The sequence below is a fragment of the Panicum virgatum genome, chromosome 5K, assembly GCF_016808335.1.
Source record: "Panicum virgatum strain AP13 chromosome 5K, P.virgatum_v5, whole genome shotgun sequence".
Taxonomy (NCBI): domain Eukaryota; kingdom Viridiplantae; phylum Streptophyta; class Magnoliopsida; order Poales; family Poaceae; genus Panicum; species Panicum virgatum.
In genome coordinates, this window is record NC_053140.1 from 48,697,950 (window position 1) to 48,717,329 (window position 19,380).

The 19,380-nt window shown below is 43.8% G+C and overlaps 3 protein-coding genes across 3 annotated transcripts; 1 reads left to right on the top strand and 2 right to left on the bottom strand.

The window, feature by feature from the left end:
• Positions 1-6,280: 6,280 nt before the first annotated feature.
• Positions 6,281-11,312, top strand: LOC120708066 (reticulon-4-interacting protein 1, mitochondrial-like). The gene is made up of 7 exons (XM_039993158.1): positions 6,281-6,666; positions 7,177-7,404; positions 7,754-7,827; positions 8,728-8,887; positions 9,642-9,761; positions 9,845-9,953; positions 10,871-11,312. The coding sequence occupies exons 1-7, from the start codon at positions 6,442-6,444 to the stop codon at positions 11,050-11,052; spliced, it is 1,098 nt and encodes a 365-aa protein (XP_039849092.1). The 5' UTR covers positions 6,281-6,441; the 3' UTR covers positions 11,053-11,312.
• A 105-nt stretch (positions 11,313-11,417) lies between these two features.
• On the bottom strand, positions 11,418-14,223 carry LOC120708067 (optic atrophy 3 protein homolog). Its single transcript, XM_039993159.1, has 4 exons — positions 13,876-14,223; positions 12,622-12,756; positions 12,239-12,325; positions 11,418-11,935 (listed from the first exon to the last, which is right to left on the bottom strand). The coding sequence occupies exons 1-4, from the start codon at positions 14,002-14,004 to the stop codon at positions 11,765-11,767; spliced, it is 522 nt and encodes a 173-aa protein (XP_039849093.1). The 5' UTR covers positions 14,005-14,223; the 3' UTR covers positions 11,418-11,764.
• Positions 14,224-14,728: 505 nt separating this feature from the next.
• On the bottom strand, positions 14,729-16,486 carry LOC120708068. Its single transcript, XM_039993161.1, has 2 exons — positions 16,270-16,486; positions 14,729-15,675 (listed from the first exon to the last, which is right to left on the bottom strand). Exons 1-2 carry the CDS (start codon positions 16,407-16,409, stop codon positions 15,093-15,095), a joined length of 723 nt encoding a protein of 240 aa, XP_039849095.1. The 5' UTR covers positions 16,410-16,486; the 3' UTR covers positions 14,729-15,092.
• Between the last annotated feature and the right edge of the window lie 2,894 nt (positions 16,487-19,380).

Below are 19,380 nucleotides of genomic sequence, written 5' to 3' on the forward strand. Positions count from 1 at the left end.
TTACGTTTCCGCATTTACTCTCTCTTGCTTACCTTTACTTTCCTAGTTAGTTTGATTAGGATTGGCTATAGGTTGCAAGTCTTTTGGGGTAAGTAGAGGGTAGCATAGATAAACCTTAGTCATAACTAGCATGTGTAGGACGTGTTAGGTTTATCTTATGCAATTAGATTGAGCCCTAGGTTAAAAAGCGATTAGCGACCCTATTCACCCCCTCCCCCTCTAGGGTCGGACACCCCGGTGATCCTTACAGCCGTTCTTCTCCCCTGAGCTCCTGTGCCAAGCCGCTGGCGCTCTCCCCGGCAGGCCGCGAGCGCCACCCCCGCAACACGGCCGCCTCCCACTCCGGCATCCCAGGTCTGCACCGCCCCTCCCCTGCCTCCCTCTATCGGCGAGCCGGGCGGCTCCTCCATCTTCCTCTCCGGCGGCTCTCCGACACGCCGGTGCGGGAGGAGATGAAGGCTGCAGGGCGAACGAGGAGCCGCGCCGCCCCTCCCCTACCTCCCTCCGCGACAAGCCTCGCGCATCCGCCGGCGGGCCGCGGCGCCCCTCCCCTGCATCCATCCTATCCTTCCCCGCGGTCGCAACCTCCTCCACTTCCTCGCCGACGCGGCCTCCTCCTCGGCTCCTGTGGCAGTCCCGCCTAAATTAATCAGGCTTAAGTGCGCTAGCCATCACCGAAACAGTAACTAGGGTTAACACACACTTAAAACGGAGTAATCCGGCAGTGCTGTCGGGTAAAATCTCGATTAAACCACTTGAAACAGGATCGACAAAGCAGTCCAGAGAATGCGACATTCCACAAATTTTACAGTACAGAGTATGAAATAGAATTAATATTACAAACCAAGTTTGAATTTATAAAAGTATAACAGAGTTTAAGTTTGACGGAAAACGAACGATAGTCTAGCGACGATAGAAGACGTCATGATGAAGTCCGTACATGACGTCAGCCACATCCTCAGATGTACCACCTGAAAAACAAAGCCATAAACAAGGCTGAGTATACTAATACTCAGCAAGACTTACCCGACTAAGGGTATATTAAGCCCTTTATCTAGACATGCAAGGCTTTTGGCTTGAGGGGTTTGTTTGTCGAAAAGCAGTAAAGAGTAGATCCTTAAATTCAGGTTTTAGCTTCCAGATTCTAGTTCAATTAACCATTCTAGGTGAGCATCTATCCAATAGCATACATGATGGAAACAATTATCTTTCATCATCCAACCAACCATATTTATTATCATCATCTTTCACTTCTTACTCTATGTGGCAAAAGGGTTAAGCAGTCCCAAACCGTGAGAAGCGGACGATTCGAATTGAATTTGTTAACCTGGCCAGGCAGACCTAACACACACGTATGGGAACCAAGTCACCCACACGACTTTTCTCCTTTCTTTCCGGGTTGTGGATCAGGGTCACCGTCCTCGACTACAGAGTACGACGACTCTGCACCCGCATGTGCGCGCATGAGAAACGACGTTCAAAGAAGGTGAGGGAGAAGTCCACTCGCCGGGCCAATCAGGTACTTAAGCTTACCGATTACCATATTTCTCGGCATGTGGTTAGTACGTTCAAACGCTTAGCCACCACTACCACACACTGCGGCCTTAACCATTTTCACTAAACAGACGGGGCATCACAAGTACCACAACCCCGCCCGTGAGCCTTATAGTTGCAGTATGTAGTAGACATTCAACTCCTATAGTTCTCGCGAGTGACAGGAAATCACTCGACTTCTACCGAACCATTAGCCTAGCCAACTAGCGAACTACACATACTAGTGTTCAAGCATAGGTACCTAGGATCATGCATCTAAGGTTCCAATCAACTCCTGTAACTTAATGCACAAGTAGATAGGAACAATAATAAGTTGCATAATTTAAAATTAGTAGGACATGCTCCGGGGTTTGCCTTCTTGGGCGTAGCTGGATTTGGGCTCTTCCGAGATCGGGTTCGGGTTTTGCGCAGCTTTAGTTAGATTAACTTGAGCTTCGCGCTGCTCACTCTCGGACTCGGGCACCAGCTCGTATGTCCCGTCAGCGAGAGTAGTAGTATCTATATGAGATGCAATGCACATGGGTAAGTCGTTGTGATGGTAAGAATTTATGAATTATTTCACAATAAAGGTGTAATGCAAACAAAACCCGGAGGTAAAGAGTGAAACACTTTCATTCATATTTTACTGGGCAATCGTTTATAGAGTAGTAACTTAACATATCTAACTACTCAAGACATCATGATCAACAGCACAAGAAAGCTATACTAACTTCCTAAACAAGTGGGAGTAGTTTCCTATAGCAATTAAATCATGGTTGGTTAATAAATCAACAACTCAGCACACATAAAAGTAGTAAATCCAACAAAAATTACATCAAACAGAAGGTAAACAGAACTAGCTATCCTGCAAAATTCATCCCAAAACTTGTAGCCAATTATCCAGAACAATTCATGCAATCAGACAACTCCTAGAACAAGATTGAATTATACAGGTTAGACCAGAGTATAAAAGAAGCTCAAACTTTAACAATAGGTCTAGAAAGGGAGGAATTAGCTACTGTTAATTTTTGATGATTTTATCTACATATAAATAATTCTGAGAAAATAAACAAAACAAACATCATATTTACAAGATTCATTTTTAGCTCCTGTTATAGTCATGAATTGGGACTCAAACTTCATGTACAAGCTAAACTATTCAAAAATAACACTCAAAATATTTTCATGATTTAAAAACAACATAACCTATTTATCATAATTAAAGTCTACTAAACAAGGATTAAATAAAAGAAATAGCTACACAAATCTATAAATAATGAAATTTGGACAGTGGTGTTCATCTAGTATTGTAAGTACACAGAAAAAGTTTCATACACATATTTATAACAGAACATCCAAAAATAAAAAGTAAGCTACTCTACTAGATCTAGCCAAAACTTAGGGTTTCATCTAGTTATAGATGTTAACTGGTGCTCAAATTTTTACACAACACTAAGAATGGCATGGATTAGCTACCAGACAAAAATCACTCATAGATGCTAAGTAGAACTCCTAGAATAATTATAGCCTATGTAATCTAATCTTTTTCCTAGATTAAAATACAGACAGAAAATAAATATGTGCATGTAATTAAACTTGTATATTTTGTTGCAAGGATTCCAGAACATTTGGATTTGCATTTTTCTGATTTTTATACGAATTTCTAGGCATTTTCAAAGTTTGCTGTTTTGGAAACAAAAAGGAAAAAGGATCTCTTTTTGCGCGGAGGCCCCTGAACTTCTATTTTCTTCTCAACGGGGGTCCCTGGCCGGTTTGGAAAACAGAGGAGGGAGGGCGTGCCGAAGTCCGGTGAGGGGATTCGCCGGAGGTGGGGGCCCCATAGGGGAAAAGCAAGATGAGCTCAAGCACTACCTCTGGATGGTCTTGGGTCGTGGGGAGGAGCTTGGAGGAGGCGGCTCCACGGAGAGGGGCGGCCGGCGGCGGTCTGGACCGCGGCGGCGGTGCTCCAGCGGAAGAAGGAAGGCGGGGCCGAGTGCAAGAGGATCAGAGCGACGACGGGGAGCTAGCTGGGGGGTCGTTTGGGGCGGAGGGAGGGTGGAGGAGGGGGCTCCGCGGTGAGCAGACCACGGCGGCGGTAATGGCAGGCGGCGGTCGGCCTCTGGGACAGGGGCTCGGCTTGGGGCTCTTCTGGGCGCAAGGAGGGGGAGAGGGAGCAGGAAGTGCGAGCATCCGACGCGGGGAGAGGGGTCTGGGCGATTCCAAGGTGAGAGGAGGGTGAGGCGCAGTCGGACGGGTCGTCACGACGTCGCCGTGGCGGTTCGACGGCATTCCTCGGCGTGCGCGCAAATGGACGGCGATGCGTGGCGATGTCAAGAAGCTTCAGGGAGGCACCAGGGGCGCGGAGAGGGCTGGGGCGCGGCGCGTGGCCGGCGGCCTCGACGTCCAGCGGCGAACGGCGATGAACGGCGTGAGCAGAGAAGGGAGATGGAATGAGGGTAATTTAGTAAATAAAGCGAAGTTCAAAACTCCAGTTTGAAAACTCAAATTTTCTCCTTCTACATGGCCTCAAATGAAAAACTTTTGAATACCAAACTTGCTTAAAATTTCGAGATCTACAACTTTCGTTTTAGGCAAAAGTTCATTTGAAACTTCGTTTGAAAGATAAAATTTAAAACTTGAGTGCATTTGAAAAGGTTCTATACGCTTTGAAATTTAAATTTTTCTCCCATTTTTGTGTGGCAACTCGAAAAACTTTGAACACAAAAGTTGTTCGTCTTTTGAAAACCTACAACTTTGGTTTTGGACAAAAAATCATTTGAGCTATATTTTAAAAATTATTTTCAAAGCATATTTGTTTAAAATTTGAAAGATTGTTTAAAACCTCGAATACTATGGTTCATTTGACCTGTCATTTTATGTGCAAAATTTCATATACACATAACCACACACACACATACACATGCATATTCATACATACACATATATTATTTTCCAAAAGAAATACATAATTTGAGTTTTTCTTGTTTATTAAGCATGGAATCCTATTTAATATTTCTTGCTTAGCATCTTAAACTCTGGGATGTCACAGCTCCTCCACTTCCTCACCGCCGCAAACTCCTCTTCCTCGTGGCCGGTGGATCTCCTCCTCTTCCTCGCGGCCGGCGGCCCTCCCTTCCTCACGATCGGCGTCCCCTCTTCTTCATCGCGGCCGACGGCCCTCCCCTTCATCGCGGCCGGCGGGCCTCCTCATCTTCCTCCTCCGCTTCGCCTCTCTGTCCACCCCTACGCCCCTGCGCTCCTCCGCCGCGAGCTCCGACACCCCTGCGCCCCTCCGCCGCGAGCTCCGCCGCCCCTGCGCCCCTTCGCTTTCCCGAGCTCTGCCACCGAGAGGCCCATCCGCTTGTGGGCTCGACCTCCGCGTGAGAAGGGAATGGCACGGACTAGCGCGACAATGGCGGCAGCCTGGAGGCCCGGACCAGCGGGGCCTGCTCCGGCGAGGCGACGGCGAGGCGAGGGCAGCGGGGTGAGCTCCTCCTAATTTCTTGATATGCTCATCCAAACATGAATTGGCATTTGCCACTTAATTGGATTCCATCCGCCAATTCCATCTACATCCAAACAGCAGATTTGATATCATAACCCATTTCCAATACTACTCTGTTTTGGTATTGGTACCCAATTCAATTACAACTGCTCAATATCTACATCCAAACAGAGCCTAACATCTTTTCTGTGCAAGTTTCTGACTCTATGAAACTGAATCCAATTATCTTCACCCTAGTTTCTTTTTTGTTGCATGTTTAGATATAACAATGTTTCCCTAATATGCTATCCCTCTCGTTGCTAATGATTCTTCTGTCATGCCACTATCACCAATGTCTTCTTCAATAGTTTCTAGTTGGCACTAGAAAAAAAAATGAGGTTTGCTCATTTGACAATCAAAACTTAAGATTTTATCTATATGTCTTCAAGTCAAATTTTTATTGCCTATTTGACACTCCTACGACTTCGGTTAGTTTCCACCATTAGAGGTGTGGCCAGGCAACAAGAAAAGATCAAAATACCCTTCTGGGCCAGGTGCAGAATAGGCAACAAAATTTCTATCACGCGAGCTAACAGAAATTTCGGTGTCAAATGAGCACACATCATTTTTTTAGTGTTAAATAGATAATTCTCTCTTGAAATAAAAGTCGTAAACAAAAACTTAAGGTTCAAAGTGTCCTCCCCCCCCACACACACACACAAAGTCCTGTACATCAAAATTCACTTGGCTTATCTTATCTTTTGATTTGTTTGTAACTCAGATTTTGTTTTAGCGACAAGTTCTCCAGCTACAGTGTTATCGCCAATTGGCATGCGGAGTTTAGTTGTATAAAGCCTTCTTACGCTAGTTTGTTTTCAGCTCTTCTAATTCATCCCGTTTGGTTGGTCTGATTTTAGCTGATTTTAGCCGATTTAATAGTACTATATGGGCGAGAATTAGCTGGAATAAACCCAGAGCACACTATCAAATATTTTATTGTTAAGTCGTCTTTTGGTGTCAGCGTTGCAAAGCCTAATCCACTCCCGATCTACCTACTCCAATAGATCTGGACCGCACAAACTCTGTTTGACGGACGAGATCTCTCCAACCCCGACACCGCGCCTCCTGGCTGGGAACCGGACGCATCGCCCACACCACGCCCGGCACACCGACGCGCACGGTCGCACCCTGCTAGAGCCACGTCTGCTCGCGCGAGGACACGTTGAGCCCCGCTCTCCCTGGCCCCACATGTCATATCACATAAACCGATACTTAACCCCTTCTCACACTCTCGCCCTCGCCTCCTCCTCCGGTCTCCAACCAAGAGCGTCGCCGTCGCGTCGCCGAGCCAGCCATTGCCGCCTCGCGGCTCGCGATTCGCAAGCGCCAGACGCTAGGGTTCTGTGGGGCGAGGCCGCAGCGCGATGTGGTGGAGGGCGGTGAGGGCCCGCCGGCGGATCGCCGGGGCGCGGCCGGCATCCACCGCGTCGTCGCCGGCGGCGGAGAAGAGCTGCCGCGCCGTGTTGGTGCCGCGTTACGGTGGGCCGGAGGTGCTGGAGGTCAGGCAGGGTGTGCCCGTGCCCGATCTGAAGCCGCGGGAGCTGCTCGTGCGCACACGCGCTGTCTCCATCAACCCCCTGGACCTGCGAGTGAGCGCCCCATTTTGGACCTACGCCCCCGCCCCCCACTGAATTTAACGGAAACGTCTCATGAAAAGTCTTTGCATGTTGGGGGTCCAACTTGGTTTAGGCGCTGCAAAATTAGAGTCATGGATTAGTTTGCAATGGTTTCTTATTATTTACTGTGATTTCACTCTTTTGGACATATTGAACTTTGTCCTGCGAAAAGAACACGCATTTGCAACAAAGGCAAAGGGTGGTGTTTCATAATTTATGACCCCCAAATGAGTAACGTGGTACTATCTTACTTTGGGCAAATATATCAGGTTAGAAATTTGAAATCAATGTATTACTACAAACATTATGATAGAATTGTCTAAGCAGGCAGAATCATGAGAAAATTAGATGGATGACTTGGTAAATTTGGACACATAATTGAATTTGTATTCCTATATGCTATTGGAATTATGAAACTGCTTTAGGTTCTGTTACTATGTTGTTTATTGCTATCTACATGCTAAAAGCGTTGTTTGTGTTCAGATGCGATCTGGTTATGGACGCTCCATATTCGAGCCCCTCCTACCTCTTATCATTGGACGGGACATTAGCGGTGAAGTTGCAGCCACAGGGACTTCTGCATCGTCATTTTCTATTGGGCAAGAAGTGTTCGGTGCATTGCATCCAACAGCTCTCAGAGGGACATATGCTGATTATGCAATTCTTTCACTGGATGAACTTACTCCCAAACCATCTACACTCAGTCATGCAGTAGGTGTCATTAAATTCATTTCCCCATTTCTTTCTAGCATATTATGAGAAATGCTATGCTAGGACCAATTTCTGTCTGATGTCCATTATTATGGATGAACTTATAGGCTGAGTACAGTAGTACCTAATTTGAAATAGGGGGACCCTGTTTTCTATTGTGTGCAATATGTTTTTATTTATTTCAAGGACACACATCGATTTCTTTGGTGAAGAAGAGCGCTAGGGATGTCCAAAATGTTATCCCTGTTCTTTGTTTATTAGTGGAAAGTAGCACGTTTTTTTATTATGAATTCAGCCAAGTGTTAAGCATCTCACTACAAATTTGTATAAAACCATTGCTATGTCGCAGGAGGCTAGTGCAATCCCATTTGCTGCATTGACTGCATGGCGTGCTTTGCATGGTACGGCTCGAATTTCTGAAGGGTATGTTGATTATATATACGCACCATTTAATAGGCAGATAGCATTTTGCTTCTTCTGCTTCAGTTTATGTTTGATACATTCAATCACTTGTGTTGGACTGAGGATAAAAGCCCCCACCCCTCCCACTATAACACCTGGGTTTTATGGTCGGGTTGGCTAGGTGGGGCGCTCTAACTTGGTACCAGAGCCGAGGTCCTGGGTTCGATCCCTTCCGGCCACGCAATCTCCGCTGCGCGATTTCCCCTGCGTCTCTCGTGTGCTGAGACCTGCTGTGGGCTACGCCGGGCACTAGAACCTGCTGCGGGCTACGCCGGGCTCGCACGCCGTAGGGGGAATGTTGGACTGAGGATAAAATCCCCCACCCCTCCCACTATAACACCTGGGTTTTATGGTCGGGTTGGCTAGGTGGGGCGCTCTAACTACTTGAACTCATTTTTGTGTTACTCTAGTGACTATTCTAATGTTATAAAATTTAATCTGTGACTGACAGTTTCATAGTCTTTCATTTCTTTTTTCCCTTTTTTTTGTAATGATATGAGTCCTTATAATATGCTTGTGCAGAGAACAGCTAAGAAACATAGGACTGGCAAAAGTTAGTGTGCTCCTATAAAAGTTTGCATAATTTTGAATTTATCTTAATTTCTTAGTAAATAGTACTAATATAAAAGGGGGGGGGGGGAGATCTTGTGATGCTCTGCCCAGCACTTATCCTTCCTTGTCTTCTACTTGATCGCCAACTGTCTCATGTTGTTCATCTGAAGATCGTTCTGTTAGTTAGGCGAACAAGCCACTCTTGTCATTATCTGCAAAATGCCAATTCATTACTGATTGACTAGAAACATATTGCATTGTTGTTTATTTATTCGCTTGAGTTTGATGCAACTTGTTGCAATTTATTAGACAAAGAGTACTTGTGATTGGTGGAGGAGGAGCGGTTGGGCTAGCTGCTGTACAGCTTGCAGTAGCTGCAGGGTGTGGGGTTTCTGCCACCTGTGGAGCCCAAAGTGTTGAGCGAGTTATGGGAGCTGGTGCTGAACAAGCTATTGATTACACCGCTGAGGTAAATAGCCTTTGAAACTATTATCCTTATTTGACCTTTTAACGTATAAAGTTGTTAATTCTTTTGCCCTTCTAATATGCTATTTGCTTGTCCAGTTATCTTGTAAAATCTTGCTGCGCATGTGAGCAACATTTTTTGTTTATAGCAGGATAGAAAATGTTGTATTTTATATGAGTGGTTATGTAATGGTTGTATGATACTTAATACACTGGATGGATCTTCATGGACTTCTTCTATCACTATAGCTCCATTACATAATAGCTGATGATTTATTTACACATGGGAGAAAAGGGAAATTCTGATCAAAGGTTCTTTTGCCACTTAGCTCTATGAAGCTGGATAACTGCTTAATGCTTTGCTGCTGCTCCCGCTTGCAGATTTGAGGGATGTGGCATACACTTAAATCTGTGTTTTTGCCTAGGTCTAATGTAACTTTTTTCTCCATGTATTGAGATGAAAATCCGGTATGTATAGAATTGTAGGAAGTGGGGTGGGGGTGCTCCTGTCATCTATTTGTTTGTTAGCTGGTTTAAGTTGCACAAATATGTGGAACCTTATATAAACTTGTAATAGAAGATGTTGAGATCTTTAGTTTGTTCTACTGGACTATGATTTATTGCCAATTAACATGAGTAATTTCTACTACTGGATAAATGGATAGTCATTGTCCTACCTGCATTGCATTTTCTTTTGAAGATTGAAATTCCCTTGCTTTGAGTCCTATCTTGTTCATCTTAGATGGCCTGCCTTGCAGGATACAGAAGCAACAGTCAAAGGGAAGTTTGATGCTGTTTTAGACACCATTGGAGTACCTGAGACTGAAAGAATTGGCATAAATGTTCTTAGGAGAGGTGGACACTATATGACTCTTCAGGTGATTGATCTGCATTATGCGCCTTTTGCGCTTCTGTTGTCTCTATCCTATCTTTTCTTATCATATTGTCCTAAACATGATAGGGAGAAGCAGCGGCACTAGCAGATAGATATGGATTAGCTGTAGGGCTTCCTGCTGCTACTGCTGCTTTGCTAAAGAAACAGATGCAGTATCGTTATTCTCATGGAATAGGTAATGAGCTTTTATTCTCACTTTTTTTTGGATACATGAATTTTGTTTGTTTCGTGTCTCAATTCTGGGATCCTAGTTCCGCTCCTAAATAGGATCACAATTCTAATGAACTGGCATATTACTGTCAATCACAAACTAGCCAAGGACAAAGATGTTTTCAACTAGAACTTATAAGAATACATGCAGATCTCCCAGAATTTTCGGTGTATCATAAGTAAACCTATCCAAACTTTAGCAGGGTTCTCACAAATTGTACTGAGCACTTCTCTGGAGGAATACTAGTAACTGTTAGCTAGTAGTATTTGAAAGCAACCTTCATTATCAATTTTTAATTATAATTTAGCAATGGATCAAATTGTTTGAGATTTTTGTCTGTAGAACACTGATTTTTAGTGATCTTTTGCCATGGAGTTTTTTGTCTGCAGCACTTTCATTTTTTGTCTCTAGGATACAAATGAGTATTGTGCAAGCCAAGTTCTTCAACAGTGTCCTGCAGACCAAAGCACATTATATAAGTGTCCTGTAGACCAATCCCCCAAATTCTTTACGAAATACTGTCTCAATTCCCGTGCACAATTGACATACACAAAGTTGAGAGCACTGGGTTGTCCTTTTCTTTTAACCCAGCAAGTGGTGTATTTGCTCCTTCTGAACTGGTCGGATCTAGATTTTCAATGGGATTTGTTAAAAGAAAAACATCCAGCCATTCAGGACATGAAATGATGGATGTGTTTTATGAAATTATGATGTATGTTTGCACGCGTCTCGTGTAAAACTCTGTACGTAGCATTAAGCTTAGCTTCCTCATCACTGTTCACTATGATCTTTACATTATGGAAGCGCATTTCTATGTAGGTTACCTGCTACTGCCACTTATATATAAGATGTCCTGATACCTGTATCCAATTTAATTTCAGAGTATTGGTGGACTTACATGAGAGCTGATGCTGAAGGGCTTCATGAGATACAAAGACTGTCTGGAGCTGGGAAGTTGCAGATACCTGTGGAAAAGACTTTTTCCATCAACCAAGTAAGAGAAGCTCATATGGCCAAGGAGAAAAAGTTAGTTCCTGGCAAGGTGGTCCTAGAATTCGACTAATGATAGTAACTTCTTTTTTTGGAAAATCTGAATAGCTCTGATGCTGTCAGGACATTTTTTTTGTTGTTCCAGCTTATCATTCCGTTTCAGTAGTAGGAATGCGGTAAATAATCATATCACATACGGCCAAGATTTTGCAGATGCATTTCTTTTGCCACACCGCATGTATACAGATTCTTGATGTTTCGTGGTGCATTTTCATTGTGCCCTTCCTATTCTGCGATATCAAAGGAAAAAATTCGAACAGGAAATTTTACCCATCACCTTTGCTGGGGCATTTTTAATTGCGTTTTGTTCCTCAAAAAGGAAATTCAGTAAAACAACGCATGTCCCGGGCCAGATTCGAACAAGAAGCAACTGTGAAAGGTCGTAATGAAGCCACTTTAAATGTGAAAAATCACGAGATGCTGGTACGGTTCATTACACCACAAACAACTCCTAAGCTCCAAGACTTTTCTTGAGCATGGGCATGTCAAAACTTTGAACTGAATGTCACGTCACCAGTCTGATCCGCTAACAATTTCGATTCAGCTCAAATTTCTCTCGACTACTATTCAGTATCTGCAACTTACGCTGCAAAACCTTCAGCCTTTTATCGGCAACTTCTGTCCAATCAATGTAACCGAGTAATGCAAGGGAAACAGAGGAAGTCGGCAGTCGGCCGTTCAGAATGCAGGACGGCAAGCTATGGACAGTTGCAGCAGTAGAGCGACTACGCAGCTGTCGGCTGCTGCGTACCAGCAGGCTGAGCTGCCGCCTGGGCAGCGCCGAAGCCGCGGAATCCCTGAAGAGTCCACTTCGAGTACTTCCGCTCCATCTCGCTAATTTTCTGTTTCATGAGCTGCACTTCGATGGCTAGTTGCTCCTCCCTTTTCTTTATCGCCTGTCGTGTGGAGATGAACAGTCAATTATCATGGAAAAGGCTTGCGAATATTTAACACACGGTCGAATTGCAATCTTCTTAGTTTCTTATTCTTTTGCAGATGCATGGACTGTACAATACGGTTGAAACCAGTCAGTACTCATAAAACATCACGTAAGCCAAGAATAGAGGAACTACAATTGACTAAAATCATATTTTAATTCTGCTTTACACTTGCGGTTCAGAATATATCCTGGCAATGTCATGTTTTGCATTAAAAAATGAACTAATGTCTCCAAGAGAACAGTTGGAGGCACATATTACCTCCATTTCCTGATTGCGGACCTCCTCTTTCCTGGCTTCTGACCTAGCACTTCTTTGCACCTCATAGATAATTGCAGCACCAGCAACCTGAGAAATTATGCCGAGTACACGTCAATTCTAGTCATTTGACATAATGCACCTGAGGAGCTAGTGCAAAAATAAGGAAATCTCGGTTCTAAAATGAAAAAAAATTGAATTTCCCACCATGCATTCATGACAAGAAAAATGCATCAATCCTTTTCTATTCACATTACTTCTAAAATGATAAAAAATGAATTTCCCACCATGCATTCATGACAAGAAAAATGCACAATCCTTTTCTGTTCACATTACTTCAAAAAAGATACTTGCTATTCAGTGTAATGCAGATCAAGAATACTTGCCGAGAAAACAAATAGTTCGCCAAGAAGATCTGCAGCAGCTTGAATAGCTTTCTCCTCATTCAGTGGCCGAATGTGAATGTCAGTCGCACGCCCGTAAAGTCGCCTCTGCATATTTGTTGTGAAACGATGGTTTGCCTGAACAGTGTGCCATAAAATGTATCAGTTACAGTAGACCCATAACATATGGTGCTGATTACTCATTACTGTGATTCCATCTGTGATATTACAGAAACTGAATATATTCAATTTAAACTAAGGGAGCAACACATAAAATGCAAACAAAGTATAGAACAAAATCAATACCATGATGGAACAGTGCTAGTAACTTGCTGCATTTTCAGTTGTTGTACAATGCAAACCTCGTGGTGAAAATTTTCCTCAGAAGCACTGAACAACATTTCTAATTTTCTATGTTCAACATTCCTCGGAAGACTGTGTGCCTATTACATAATCAGCATTTGAAGAAGTATTTTACAAGGACCATTGTGGAATTTTTTATCGTGTTTGGGTGGGGTATCATTGCAATTGCTCTCGAAGTATGGAAGAATGAATCGGGCCTATCATTACCTTACACGCACAATACTGATATAGCATCAAACGCAAATCCAAGTTTAACTGGTCCTTAAGGCGCATCATTCTGACATGTCCTCACCACCCAGATATTCCTATTGGTATGTGAACATTCAGAAAAAGCCATGTACTTCAGAAATTTGTCCACACCTAACTCTTGGGACACGATAAGATCACAAACTCACAACAACAATTCATTCACTACTCCTGTGTCACTAACGATATGAATCAAGGCAGTACATCTTCCCACATGAGAGCAAAATTCCTGAATCCCTGACAACATGGCACATTGAATAAATCCATTCCGCAGGTATCCCTCGAGAGATCAAACGCAATAATCCAAAAATCCATTGCGCAGGTATCCCTCGTGAGGTCAAAACACTATAATCAAGAAATCCATTCCGCAGGTATCCCTCACGCGATCAAATGCAACAGTCCAAGTCATTGTAAGAACAATACGCCACTCTAAAGAAGACCAGAATCTCGGAAAGCTCGCTGCAAACCCGTACTCAAGAAAAAAAAAACGATCAAGCAGCCCCCAACTTGCGAGATTCCACAAAAACAGCAATAACCGCAACCGCAAGAAGGAATTCCTCCACGGCAAACAGAAACTAATCCAAGCATCAAACCCAAGCATCAACGCGCAGATTGCAGTACGGGGAAAAAAATCAGCGTGTCGATCACCTGCGCGATGCCGATGATGAAGCCGCGGAACTTGGGGTGGATGCCGGCGTTGTGCTTGAGGCGGGCCGCGATGGGCTTGCTCAGAGTCCGGAACGCGAGCGAGCCGAGCTTCACCAGCGGCAGCATCATCGCCCTCCTCCCCGACCGCGTCGTTGCTGCTGCTGCTCCTCTAGTCTCCTCCGACCGTGCTCGCCGAGGGGAAGGGGCGGGGTTCTTCAGTCATAAGAGGGGGAGCGCGGGACGTGGCGTTGGTGCGCGGCGGCGGAGGTTGTTGCTCGCCGCGTTTCCTTTTTCTTGGGGAGGAAGGAGAGGGATGGAAGGGGCGCAGAAAGAGTGGGAATCGATGCCCCTCGGGTTCAGGCTTATTGCCCAAGTAGATCGCTTCGGTCCCTTTTATTTGTCTGCTAATTACTTTTCTGCCCCCTGATTGATGACCTAATCTCCTCGGAAAAATGTTCTAAGATACTCTGTGCATTGTTAATTCAAAATTTGAATCATTAAAAATAATTAGATTCTTGAACGGTGTTGCACACATCTCTGTGCATAATCAACACTCAACAGTGAGGATTTACTATCGACGTGTCATGGTTGAACTTACGTCCATGCCTCGGTGCAACGATTTCTCAAGACAGCGAGCAAGATAATACCACACATCATAAACATGTTTGACTGCCAGCAACGATAAGTTGCCAGTAAAAAAATTCAGCACCCTCATGCTTGAAGATTCACTTCAACAAACAAGTTATCACCAAAATTTTTGACACCACAGTTCCCAGGAAAAAAAAAACCTTTGACTACGGATTGGTGACCACAAGATAAATACCACAAGAAGTAGCTTGGATAAATACCACAGTTCCAATATAAACACTACAGTTCCAAGATAAATACCACAAGAAGTACGACAAATTGGTTATGATGAAGTAGCTTGGGTATGGACTGTGTTTCTTGTAAGCCAAGTCCATAGCCACTGCCACCAAATAATTGTAAAACTACCGGTCAACTCATACATGGTCCATCTGACAATATATGCCTGTAACTCTGAAAATAAAAAAAAATGACTGCAAAATTCACTTGAAAAACTGAAGCCTCCTATGGAATGTAGATGCACAATTCATAATAGTCCATAAAGTACACAGAAGCTATAAAATTCTCAAAATTGTACATGGTGGGTCTCTGTCAAAATTTCCATCCCTGGTCACCAAGTGTGTCAGCGCGTTTCATTCTTCGATGTGCGAAGCATGGTGAACAGATATCAGCCATGTGCCATCAACTTTCTCAAAGATGTTGGTGGCGACTTGCTTTCCCCAAGTTCTTCCTTTGTTCTTCACCACCTCCAAGCATGTGACATAACCGAGGTTGCCACAGATGTAAACCTCTATGTTCCTGAGATCAATACTCAGTGGAAACTCATAATCTGCATTGCAAACCATCTCCCAGCTTTGCATGACCACATCATAACCAGATATCCGACCTGCAGCAGGATGTATTACATACACATGGTCACCCTTAGCCCAGATAGAGTACATCGCGGCAATATCTCCATTTTTGAAGGCATTGTAGAACCGTGCATTGGCTGCAAGGAGCGAAGCTTTAGCATCCTCATGGAGGATACGTAGATCATCCCGGATCTTTGCGGCACGGGCATAATCTTCTTCCTCAATGGCTCTGTCCAAATTAGACTGAAGAGTTTCTTCATCGACCAACATATCCTCAGTTTTTGAATATCCATCAGACTCCCCGCTTTTAACATGGATAATTTTGCATCTTCTCAAATTGGAATCTGCAATTTGAATCCCTGCACTGAAAATGACATGTCAGCCATTTTGAGAATAGCATATGATTCAGCATTTCCTGTGGAAAGTGTTTTGAAATCACATTCATGCAAATACCACTCCTGAACTTTTCTCCTAGCTCCAGAGTTCAAATACTTAATTAAGAATTACACGTGCAGTTGATTCACATATCAGGATCAATTGATTAAGGGAGTCTAGGTTCACAAGGTGGAGTTTGGGTCTTTAGAATTAGAACCAACTGAATATGCGTTAGTAATCGATGCTTGAAAGAAAAAAAAATGTTTACTGCCTGGAGGCCTCATATTCATCAAACTAACCTGCCTTTTGGGGTCACCCAAACTGTGTCCACTGGAGCACCGCACTAGCGACTAATTGACAAAGAATCTGCTCTCAGCGCAGTTTAATCCCAAATCTATTCGCGAGATACGAGAGAAATTACTCCCCAAATGGGCCGAACCGTTTCAAACTGAGGGACACGAGAGGAACAGATAATAACACCATCAAATCGATCGAGTGGATCCACCGCCAGGAAATTCGTAGGCGACCTCAAGAATGGATCAAGAAATCGAAGATATTCTCCATGCGAGATAAGGGGGCTTACAAGGTTCTGTCCGAGTAACATCGTCCGATGCAGAGTCGCGTAGCGGCGAAGCTGGCGCTGCCGGGGAAGAAGGCCGTCTCGCGGAGCCCCGTGGCTGCAGATGGCCGCGACCACGCGCTAGCAGCCGGTGCCGCCGACATCGCCGGGAATCTGTCCCCTTGAAACAAACTTTTGACTATGTCTACAGCGCATAGTCATCTACTTACTCATCCGGCATTCCGGCTCTATCTTGGAAACAATTATAAAAACACCCCTGTAGGACTGTCATTTCTCAAGTACTTCCTTCGCCAAATTATAAGTACACAGTACATCTAAATTAAAATGATCTATAATTTGAAACAAAGTGGGTAATTTGCTTTTTGTATATTTTTGTTGGTAAAAAGACAACTATCACATTGCTCCTCAATAAAGTATTGATCATACTGCATCAGCTTTTTTTCCTATCGAACTATGTTTCAGAATATTTCTTTTTTATTTCTTTTTAGCTAGGGGCTGAAAGTGGTACATGTAATTTTTGAATCTGAATTACGGATATATGGGTGGGTTATTAACATCTATGTGATGTGAATAGTTAAAATCCGATTGCGCACGGATGTGAAAAGTAGAATATGATACTAGCAAAATCCCATGGATATGGACTATTCAATAATTAAAGATGGATTATCCGAGGTTTATAGTAGAATATTTGATTACCACACAATGAAGTGTCAAAAAACTATTAGTGGTACTTTACATGTGATTTGTAAATCACGTTGTGGATCACAAAGGTGAGTATTTTTTGTGTTATATTTTTGGTTTATGATTGATTCGATGTTCGAATCCATACAACGCTAAACATGTGTTATCTTAGTATTTCTGTCTACTTTCCACCGATGTGCTCCACACTATTTCCAATATCTGGAAAAATCCTTAGGGTCCGTTTGGATGTCAGTATTGGAGCTCGGTATTGGGAATTGGAATTTGATCTAGTGAATACAAGTTGTTTGGATGTCTACAAAATTTGGAATTGGTATTGGGGACCAATACCGAAGAATTGATCCTGAACTAAAATAGCCCTTCGTGAATGCGGAGCCTCACCCCTCCGTATTGGGATGAATTGGATCGTCGCTTCTCTTCTTCCATCGCAGAACTCCGCCCCGACCACCGCCACCGGAACTCCGCCCCTGACCACTCCCCTGCCTCCTCTCCGGCGAGTCGTGCTCACCTTTCCCTGTCTGTCTCTCCGACCAGCAGGCCGTCCCGCCTCTTCCCCTTCCCTCTTCGACACAGCAAGCTGCGCCACCCCTTCCTTGCCTCTTCTCCGGCTAGTGGGCTGCCGCCCTTCCCCTGCCCTATCTGTGCTGTGAGCAGCCGCGCCCTACCCGTGCCTCCTCTCCGACCAGCGAGCCAAGCCGCCTCTCCCCTGCCCTTTCCGCACGGCGAGCTGTTCCGCCCCTCCCATGCCCACCTCCGCAAGACGAGCGAGGTGCGGAGGGGGACAGCGAGCCGCAGACGCACGACGGAGGATGACAAGGTCCGCCCAGCCACTTGAGATCTGCCATTGCCATGCTAGAGGAGGAGGATGACGGGGTGAGGGCTGCGCAGAGGAGGATGCTGAGGCCATGGCCATGCTGGGGGTGGAGGAGGATGCCAATTTCAATTTCTGGAGATGCACATCCAAACGAGAATTGATATTAGCTGACTCATTCAATTCCATCTAAAAATTCTATCTACATCCAAACAATAGCTTTGGTATTGAGTCTATTTCAATACCTAGCCTGATTTGGTATTGAAACCAATACAATGCCAAGCTCTCCAATATCAACATCCAAACGGAGCCTTATTCATAATTGTATCTGTGTAATATTCGCTTGCTTCACGTTCAACAAAAACAAATGGATATCCATTCCAATCGGATCTACTTTCATCCCACTTGCAGTCATCAACCTGATCAATCTATCTAACAGCAATGGTTTAATTTCTACTCTTTAATCCTACTTAACTATAAATTTAAATCTTAAAATTACACTTCCCATAGGTCGGATGAAGTAACTATTGATCCGGACTAATCTTCTCTTTTATACACATTGCAATTACATTAAATTTGTTTGGTTTTTTTATGAAATGAACTTGTTTGGTTGGTAGTCAAGACTTGTACTGATGTTTTTTCTGCGAGGACAGACTTGTATTGATGTTAGGTGAGTGCACTATCCACGCACTGATCCACGACCTCAATCGCAAGTGCACGATGGAGAGCACTCGGGACATGGAGAAAGCTCGCAGCTCGAAGCATTTCTAGCTCGTTGGCCATGGCGCTTCATGTCTCGCTCCCTGTCGGACTATCTGGGCCAGCGCCGCAGCAGCCGTTAGATGTCCAAAAGCTTCCTCAACATGCCCATCTGTAACTAATTTTCTTAAAATATGGCTCATCTAATGTCAGTCAACTGAGTACACTACAATCCCTAAAGTCTGTGAGAAGACATCTCCTTTTCTTTTTTTTCTTTTGAATAATATGGCTCAGCCATTATATCTTGGTATATTCTATAGTCTGATATGGTAAGAGCATCTCCAAGAGCATTTCTAAAATCTACTCTCTAAATCATCATTTAGAGTCATTTGAGTAAAAATTATTTTCTATATCCTTGTACTTTCCAACAACTTTTCTATGTCTTGTATGTAGTCTAAAGATTCATTCTCGCTCTTCATCTTTTGCTTGCGAGAAATTCAGAATAAAAAATGTCTATATTTAGATATTCAATTGAAGAGGCTGTTGGAGGGCATTTTTTCACAAAAATCTCTATTCCTGTAAACTAGGAAGGATATAAAGAGTCTCTTAGAGACGCTCTAAATACTCTTGGTCACTTGTATTTCATATGAATTATAATCCAATCATGTGTAATCGTTAATGCTTACACTGACTTGGTACATATCACTGCAGCACTTATGCTATTTACAAGCTTGACCCTCCCTACGTTTCTGTCACGGTCCGTCACTGATTGCATAACAATAACAACTTGTACAAAGATGACGGTATTTAGGAAGAAAGGAAGGAGCACACTAGCAGGCGTCTTAGCATCTACCGCAGTTCTCTTATGAGTTTTGACTCAACAATGGCTCTGCAATTTGCATATT